The sequence below is a fragment of the Tachysurus vachellii genome, chromosome 12 (assembly GCF_030014155.1).
Source record: "Tachysurus vachellii isolate PV-2020 chromosome 12, HZAU_Pvac_v1, whole genome shotgun sequence".
Taxonomy (NCBI): domain Eukaryota; kingdom Metazoa; phylum Chordata; class Actinopteri; order Siluriformes; family Bagridae; genus Tachysurus; species Tachysurus vachellii.
Window position 1 is genome coordinate 22218111 of NC_083471.1, and position 9380 is coordinate 22227490.

Genomic DNA, 9380 nt, shown 5'->3' on the forward strand with positions numbered 1-9380 from the left:
GTCAGGCCAATCAAACAACAATTACACCTATTAGGTCATTATATAAACAGGCATTAAAAGTAATGGACCAAAAACCTATAAGATGGCACCATTGCATCATTCTAAGGAAGCATAATATATTGAGTTTTGATAGTTTTGTAAATTATTCATTTTTAAAACTAATTTCTAAGTGTATGGACAACCTTGCACCAGAAATACTCTGTCAATTAGTAGTAAAACAAAAGAGCGGAATAAGAAATAGAGGCACAACTAGTGGAAACTGTATAGCCGCAAAACGTGGAACAACATTTGGTCAGACGTCATTTTTAGTAAGAGGCATAAATTTATTGAACGATTTCTACCAGAAATTAAAACATTAACAAGACTCAAGGTTTTTAATACACATTTAAAGCAGTGGCTGAAACTGAAACAACTCTGTGAACATTGACTGTATAGGATACAACGCAATGTATGCAAACACAAGGTTGCATATGTCAGCATGCACAGACATATGCATACTTTTTTGTGTTTTGTATTGTTAAATATGTCTAGACTCTGTTTTATAGTGATTGCTATATTTATTTAAGCCCATTTTAGCTTATGGATGGAATGTATTTATTGCATGTATTTTAATAGCTATAAATTCTTGATTTAATATTCTGTAATTTCTGTTTTAACTTTACAAGCCTAACCAGGGACAGGGGTTGCAAATTAGTCATGGCTATAAACCTGTATGCATGGCATCTACTTTGTATTTTATAAAGCAATGTTTTATGCATTTGTCCCTGTCAAATAAACATCAATAAAAAAAAACAATAAATGAGTGACAAATAAATCAACAAATATTTAAATAACACAGATAATTAAATGCAATGAAATAAATCTTATGTAGGAACAAAAATGAATCAGAATGCAACAGGGCAGCCACATACTGTAAGAGAAAAACAGGCATAAGAAAAAAAAAATCATCTGGATCCAAAGTTCAACAAAAGAAGAAAAAAAATTAAATAAATTTGCTTATCATGTCACTTATTAAACTACTGGGCCTGAAACATAATTCGTAACATCACACACACAATATTTACAACATAATCTGGCAACTCGAGCGCCAAAATAAACACCACTAGGAAAAAAAAAAACCCTACAGAGAAAACCCTCCTCAAAACATACTAATGTTACATTTCGTCGCTGTCGGGCGGAAACCTCGTATGTCCAAATTTGGTCAATTTCATATTTTTTCACATATCGATGCTATTGGTCAGTCCCCACGTGGGTCTGTTATTTTTACAAGTTATTAACCAATCTAAAGTCTTGAAAATAGCTTGAACGCAAATCTCTTAACTCCATTGGACACTTCAACTTTCTGAGAAATCTCGTAACTCCACCTCTTCTTCACTCCATGGGAGAGCTGCGCGGCATATTTCTCCACAAGATTAAGAGTCCCAACGAATCAACACGTCTTAAAGTGATATCTAAAGTGATTTTCGTGGGGCTCAAAGAAAAAAAAAATCTTGACCCCCGCTAGTTCTGGTGCTCGTCTGACGACAGGAATTTAGCGCGAGACAATCCACTGCAACGCGGACTAAACCCTGTGCACTGCAGATAAGATAGGATTGTATCTTACAATGTCAAGGCAAACCGTTATGTTCATCCGTCATGCTCATCGCTTTAAGCAAGCTGGCTGGCTTTTTGCCTCGTTATTATACGTATACATGCCATATAACGTAGTGAAACGATAATTTGAACTTTATTAATTTTATTTTTTGGGTGAACTATCCCTTTAACTATGATTTTATCATGTTTATCTGTGTTATTGATGTATTTTAAATATCTATTTATTATTGCTTATTATACATGTTCATTGATGTTTTAAAATGTTTTTTTTATAATATAGTATTTGAATTAAATGGAATGTTTTGGGTACCACCATTAAATTATTGTTTTTATTATAATTGTACTGACTTTAAGTCAGCCTACTTATAGACAATGCCTCTCTTGGCACTGTGCATGTGAAACACTGTTTTTTGGACACTAACAAGTGAAAACAGTTATGTTAGATACATTTGAGTAGGTCTGTTTTGTTAAAAATCCATAGCTGTAATGCTTCTGTGCAGAAAGAAACCCGTGAGCCACGAAGGTAAGTTTGTGAGCAGATTAGACTAATTTCCACCTATTAGACAGCCTAATCAGCTTATCGTGTTTTGTATTGCATCACTTATAGCTCTTAAACCTTTAAAATAGAGTTTAGGAAGATGTATGTAACTACAGTCATTAGCTTTGGTTAACTATTGAAGCCTTGTCTCTTGTCAAAAGGCTCAACGTGACCGCAGACTTTATTAAACACAGCTGGCAGCAGCGACGTCTGTGTCCGTTCTTATCAATGACATCATAATCTCGCATCTCCCTGCTCACAAGTCATAAAGCTTGTATCTCCGATAAAACGTGACTTTGGGAAAATGTTGTGTTAATGTTGGTACACAACAGTATATGATAGCAATATAAGGTATAATAACAACTTTAACGATACAATGTTTAATAACTCAAAAAATACGGCGTTTTTTTAATTTCCTGAAAAATAATGGTTTTGGAGATACGAGGATTCCGCCCGACAGCGACGATATAATGATGCCCTGAATTAGCGTCTAAACTACAACATAACCGGACTGGAAAAAACTCTCTCAAACGCTCCAAACTTTCCAATGCTTTACGAAATTCAATGAGGGAAACATATTCCTCAAAATATGAATCGTAAGCATTAAAAGCAGAAAAAGACGCAGCATTAAACATAGCATTAACACATTAACGCAACGCGGGCAATACTCAGAGAGAGAGAGAGAGAGACGCAATCACACTTCTTTACATAACTTCCTACCACGTTCCCCGTATATACGCTTAACAGCGCCACCCCCAGTACGGAATAGGAAAAGCACAAATCATTGACGACCGTCACAAAATAAACCCCACATAAACCGAAACACATCTATTTTTTCATTAGATAAATAAAATATTTCATTACAACATACATTAATACTGTATGTCATATCCACGTATTTACATAATTAGTTACATAATCAGTGCTCTCAAGTTTTGAAGACAGGCAAGAGTGACAAGATATTTTAAATAAACCATTACAGGATATGCTTTTTTTCATTGGTTGTTGCGTTAAATCTTACCCAGATACAATAGTGCTATTTTCTGATTGGCTATTGTGTAGCCTCCTTTTTTTTGATTGGCTGATAAGTGTCAGGCTCGACTAAGAACACCAGGGGAGACGCGCTTGATTCCTGCCCAGTTCCATAGAAACAGGTGCGGACAGATACATTTTGATCCCTGCGGCGTATTAAATATATGATAAATAGTAAGTTTTTCTGTGTGACAAAAGACCCAAATGCGTGACTGTCACGCTCAATGTGTGATACTTGAGAGCCCTGTATAATTCATTAGCACACAGCACAATCTATTAGTAATATTAAGGTATTTATAGCTAGTCAAATCAAAATGGCTGCAAAGGAATAAAATGTCTTCACCAGTGAACAAATGCATAACTGAAAAATAATCAAATGTTTTTAAATCTATAAAATGAGACTTAGAAGAATTATCTTTTTTTGCTTTTTAGCTTTTGTAGAGTTTTATGGTGCTTGTTATTCAACACACATCTCCATATTCACACTCCAAACAATTTTTGAGACTTGATCAAGCCTGAAACTTGCTTTAGAAGATTTTAGTTTGAAATCTTAGATTTTCAATTGAAATACATTGATGGAATCTGTAAGTTTGAAATCCACCAGCTTCCTATGATGTCACAGTGCACTTCACAGCTGACCAATCAGCAGCTCCGCATTAAAGCTACAAACCACAGTCTAAATGTTTAAATGTTTTCTTCACATTATTGTCATGTGCGGCTTCTGAAGAACAATCCACAAGAGTAGGAAAGGTGGGATCTCATCTGTTGCAGGGTCTGAACATATACCCTGTAGAAGGCCAGCAGCAAAGGCAGTGCAAACCCTGCACTGCATGCTTTAATTGCCAGGAACTACTTTAATCCTAAATCCATTATAATTATTTGGCGTGCAGCATGTATGTCCAAGAAACGCCTGAAAAGTTCAGAATTCATTACTTACATTAAAAAACATGACTAGTTGACAGGGAGGCTGGGGCTCAGGAAGCCATTAGCAACAGCCTTAACTTTCATCCTTTGTACAGTACAGGATATGAGGTCTTATGAGGAAACACCAACTGGGTGGATTCAGCCATAGAGTTGATTTGATGACACTTAATCTTAAGTCCTGGTCAGAAGGTGAAAGATAAAATACACATTTAACCGTTTCTTTCTCTTAATAATAGGACAACAGTGATTAAGATATCATAATCATGTGCTTTTAAAGCTTGAGAAGTCTGTTAGCAAACTAGCTTTTGAATTGCAAAACGCAGATCATTCAAATAATCGATATGCCTACAATGTCCACTCCTGAGTGTCTGTTTGTAAGTAGTTAATGATTAAGATATTTAGGCTAATCATAAAATAAACAGGGTAAAGGTTGGTGTCTATGCACATTTAACAAAGAACAACACTTGCACATCTTCAACAGAGACTTTGCTGAAGGTGGTTACGATTGGGTGAGTATTTATTTATTTATTTTTGCCTGCATTTAGTGTCTTTGCAAAATGAGAATGAGGGTATGAGACTTTATCAGATTCAAATGCAAAAGTGAGCAATTTCTTGTGCATGTGTGTGCAAAATTTCTGAAATAATTCTAATATACTTGACTAATTAAATAATTGACTATTAACCAGAAACTACTTGCGTACCATCCATCCAGGTTGAGGACACGTAACTCAAAACTGTTGACCAGTTGGGAGAATTTGTTGATGTTGAATGAAATAACTAACAGCACGAATGAAGTTTGTGCAGATTCCTGCCATAAAAACCCCAACTGAAAGAGCTGTAGTTTATAATTCTGTAGTTAAATAGTAAGAATCTTAACTGCTTAAGTAATGCTTGCTAATCAATCCTTAATTACATTGTCCATAAGTTTGCTAATGCCATATGATCTGTTACTTGTCATCTTCTTAGAAGTGTCATGGCATGGAGTGTCCAGAGTTTGTGGTGTTGCCTTTCCTTGTTGTTACTTTTCACCAGCGTACACAGAAACTGATCAAATGAAATACAAGCCCTGAGCAAGATGAACAATATTTTTGCTTTCCGTCTGTACGAAAGCATTGGGTTTGGTGCTCAGTCCCAGAACGTGTTCTTTTTTCCATTGAGTGTGTCAAGAACACCTGGCCCAGAACTGCTAAACATTCTCATAATCAATATATTTACTTTCATGTCTGTTACAGGTCTGTTAATGATTATAGCCTTAATTTTAACTAGGGCTAAAGACAAATAGGGTTGAGGATTGCAGCTATACACGATTAACGAAGCAGGACGATACAACAGTTTGGGGAAGACTGCTAGATTTGGTTAAGTTGTGTTTGCTAAAGTTTAATAGTTCTGATAGCTGAATAGATCTACGGAAGTGAGAAGTGAATAAATGTGTTAAAGACTGGAAGCAAAGAAACAAAAACATTACATCTTATGAAATTTGCTGTACAATTTTAAATCCCTCAGCTGTTGTTTGGGTGCCTGCTATGAAAAAAGATTTGTTTTGAAATATAATAACATTTATTATACCATAATATGTCATAACATTTATATATTTATTTATTTGCTCTACTAGGAAGAAGTGTCATGGCGCGATGTGTCCTGCGTGTGTTGTGGTGTTGCTTTTCCTTTGTATTGATTTACACCAGCGTACACGGAGATCCACAACAACATTCCGACTCTGATGATCTTGAAAACCACATGAAAGCACTGAGCGAGATGAACAATGATTTTGCTTTCCGTCTGTACAAAAGCATTGTGTCTGGTGCTCAGTCCCAGAACGTGTTCTTCTCTCCACTGAGCGTGTCCACGGCTCTGGCTGCAGTGTCTTTAGGAGCAGGTGGTGAGACTCATCAACAGCTTCTCACTGGCCTTGGATTCAACAGCTCTCTATTCACCAGTGAAGAAATGCACCAAGCCTTCCTCGATCTCCTCCAAAACCTCAATCAGAGAACAGGGGTAGATCTGAACGTCGGCAGTGCCGTCTACTTTAACAACACCTTTAAACCACGTACGGAATTTCTGGAGGATCTTAAGCGTTTCTATCTTTCCGAAGGCTTCTCCGTCGATTTTAAGAAGACTTCAGAGACCTCAGATCAAATCAATAACTATGTGAGTGAAAAGACACATGGTAAAATCAGGAAGTTTATTGAAAACTTGGATGCACGTACCATCATGTATCTGCTCAGCTATATATATTTTAAAGGTAACCTCATTCAGTGATGAGTCATGGTTTCTCCATTGGCACAGCTTATGCTTTCCATAACCACAGAGCTTTTTTTTCCTCAAGGTAAATGGACAATCCCATTTGAACCTAAACACACTCGAGCAGATCAATTCCATGTGGATGAAGGAATAACCGTTCCAATTCAAATGATGTATGTGAGGGATGACTTTTACAGCTACTATGATCAACAACTGTCTGTCACAGTCCTTCACTTGAACTACAAAGATTCCTTCTCCATGATACTGGCTCTGCCTGTCAATAATATTACAATTTTGGAAGAGGTTTTACGTCCACACCACATAACCAGATGGCAAAAGTGGATGTCAAAACGGTAATTATTGAATGAATTTATAGCACTTCACCAAATACAGATGAATTATTTGTAACTTCTTTTCTATGTATCTTGAAGCAAACCCTAAGGGGATTTTATTTATGATATTTCTTGTTTTATGAATATGATAATATGAATCTGGAATTGTGAAAAAAACAAAACAAAAATAACATATATAACAAACAGGGAAAATTAAGTGCTAGTTTTAGTGTTTCAGGAAGCGGTAGGTCTTCACCCGTCCTTTGAAGATAAGCAGTGACGCAGCTGAACATCTAGGGGAACTTTATTCCAGAGCAGAGAAGAGTCTTGATGTACAGTATACTACCTTCCTCTAACCCTGAGAGATGGTTAGATCAGTCGAGCAGCTCTTGTAGAGGAGTGTGGTGCAGTGCAAGGAGTGAAAAAATATTTGCATCTATCTAATTCTAATCAAATACAACTGGATCAGATAATTTATGATAATCTTATAAACCTACAGGATTAGTTTGTTAATTACATCTGCATTTCTCTTTCTCCAGTGGGTATGGCATCTTCCTCCCTAAACTGTCCCTAAAAACCTCATATTCTCTGAACAGCATTCTGTCTGAAATGGGATTTATGGATATGTTTACAGCTAAAGCTAACTTCTCTAGGATTTCTGATGAAAACCTGTTAGTTTCTGAGGTAAGAAAAGTTTGTGTACAAAATTGTTTTGAAACTACAGGCAGTTAATATGAAGATTAGGCCCACTACCCTGCATGGAAAAAAGATGATTGAATTATACATTATATGCAATTAATTGGTAATTTGTCCTTTTTTGTCCACAGGCTGTACATAAAGCCACTCTAGATGTGGATGAAGCTGGAGCCACAGCAACAGCAGTGACTGGAATTGGCTTCATGCCTCTTTCTGGGCGCTTCTTTAAAACAATTAAATTTGATAGGCCATTTATGACCTTCATAGTTGACCAAAAAACAAACAACATCCTCTTTATGGGGAAAATTGTAAATCCTGCAAATTCTGATGTCCATCAGTAATAAACAAAAAGATAAATGTGTCTTGTCTTATGTCGCATACAGGACTGAAGTGATGGAGGGTAGAGATGTGATGGTACGGGCTGGTGTGTTTTGGGATGGGAGTCTGACTGCAAAACTAAATAAAGAAATAAAGAAATGAACTCTCTCTCTCTCATCTTCTACCGCTTATCCGAACTACCTCGGGTCACGGGGAGCCTGTGCCTATCTCAGGCGTCATCGGGGCATCAAGGCAGGATACACCCTAGACGGAGTGCCAACCCATCGCAGGGCACACACACACTCTCATTCACTCACGCAATCACACACTACGGATAATTTTCCAGAGATGCCAATCAACCTACCATGCATGTCTTTGGACCGGGGGAGGAAACCGGAGTACCCGGAGGAAACCCCCGAGGCACGGGGAGAACATGCAAACTCCACACACACAAGGCGGAGCCGGGAATCGAACCCCCAACCCTGGAGGTGTGAGGCGAACGTGCTAACCACTAAGCCACCGTGACCCCAAGAAATGAACTGAAACAAATTTATTTTTTCATTAGATTACTAAAATATTTCATAACAACATTAATACTGTATGTGATATCCACGTATTTACATAATTAGTTACATAATTCATTAGCACACAGCACAATCTATTAGTAATATTAAGGTATTTGTAGCTAGTCAATCAAAATGGCTGCAAAGGAATAAAAAGGTGTCGTAGATAATCGCGACGGTTGGAGGTTGAAGTGGCGTCAGAGAAAACAACGGGAACCTTAACTGAATTTTATTATCTTTAACACATTTATTTCTACCTTCAAAGTAGTGGTTGCTTTTAAAGTGCAATTTATCCAACTGAAATCATCGGTGTTAAAAAAAAAAAAGCACTGTCTTTAAAACATACTTAGCCAGCTATGTTTGTTTGCTAATGCATGGTTAGGCTAGCATGCAGTAGCTAACATATTTTGGTTAGGCCTCACCTCAAATGCCACCAATTTATAAATATTGCTTATTTACACAGTAGTTTTCTGCATGGTTACTTATTTGCTATGGAATATAGCTTTAGTTGTGTATATTGTGCATGTCCAGCTCAAAAAAGGGACAGAAACCTTTTACAAAAAGCTTTTTATAATGAAAATGAAATATCTCCATGCATTGTTGTTTAAATAACAACAAATTGTTGAGGAAGATTGTGCTGTCTGTTCAGGAAATATCCTGTTCACAGGGGATTAAAGTTATTTTAGAAAATTAAGTACTTAAAAATAAATCCCTAACTTGTAGTAAATCCACACATGTTCAGTTTATTAAACCCAAAGGTTTTATAGGTTTTAAAGGTTTTTGTTGGTTTAGTAAATCAGAACAGAAACGGGTTTAAAATTTTTGGTCCTAAGTCATTTATGTTTGTGGCTTGTCCTTTTTTTGCCAGCAGATGGCAGTGAGTTTACATTAAAAACAAACAAACAAACAAACAAACAAATAAATTATAATAATTACAGTGCCTTGCAAAAGTATTCATACCCACTGAACTTTTCCACATTTTGACATGTTACAACCAAAGTTAGGGGTATCAGAGTAAAGGGGGCTGAATAAAAATGCACACCACACCTTTCAGATATTTATTTGTAAGAAAAAAAAATAAAAAAATTTGGACACCATTTATAATTTTCATTCCATTTCACAATGATGTGCCACTTTCTTTCG

The 9380-nt window shown here is 36.5% G+C and overlaps 1 protein-coding gene across 1 annotated transcript; it reads left to right on the forward strand.

Moving 5' to 3' along the window:
- The first annotated feature begins 4459 nt into the window (after positions 1–4459).
- Positions 4460–7837, forward strand: LOC132855384 (serine protease inhibitor A3L-like). Its single transcript, XM_060884284.1, has 5 exons — positions 4460–4596; positions 5700–6329; positions 6414–6681; positions 7200–7344; positions 7488–7837. The coding sequence occupies exons 2-5, from the start codon at positions 5711–5713 to the stop codon at positions 7695–7697; spliced, it is 1242 nt and encodes a 413-aa protein (XP_060740267.1). The 5' UTR covers positions 4460–4596; positions 5700–5710; the 3' UTR covers positions 7698–7837.
- The last annotated feature ends 1543 nt before the right edge of the window (positions 7838–9380 follow it).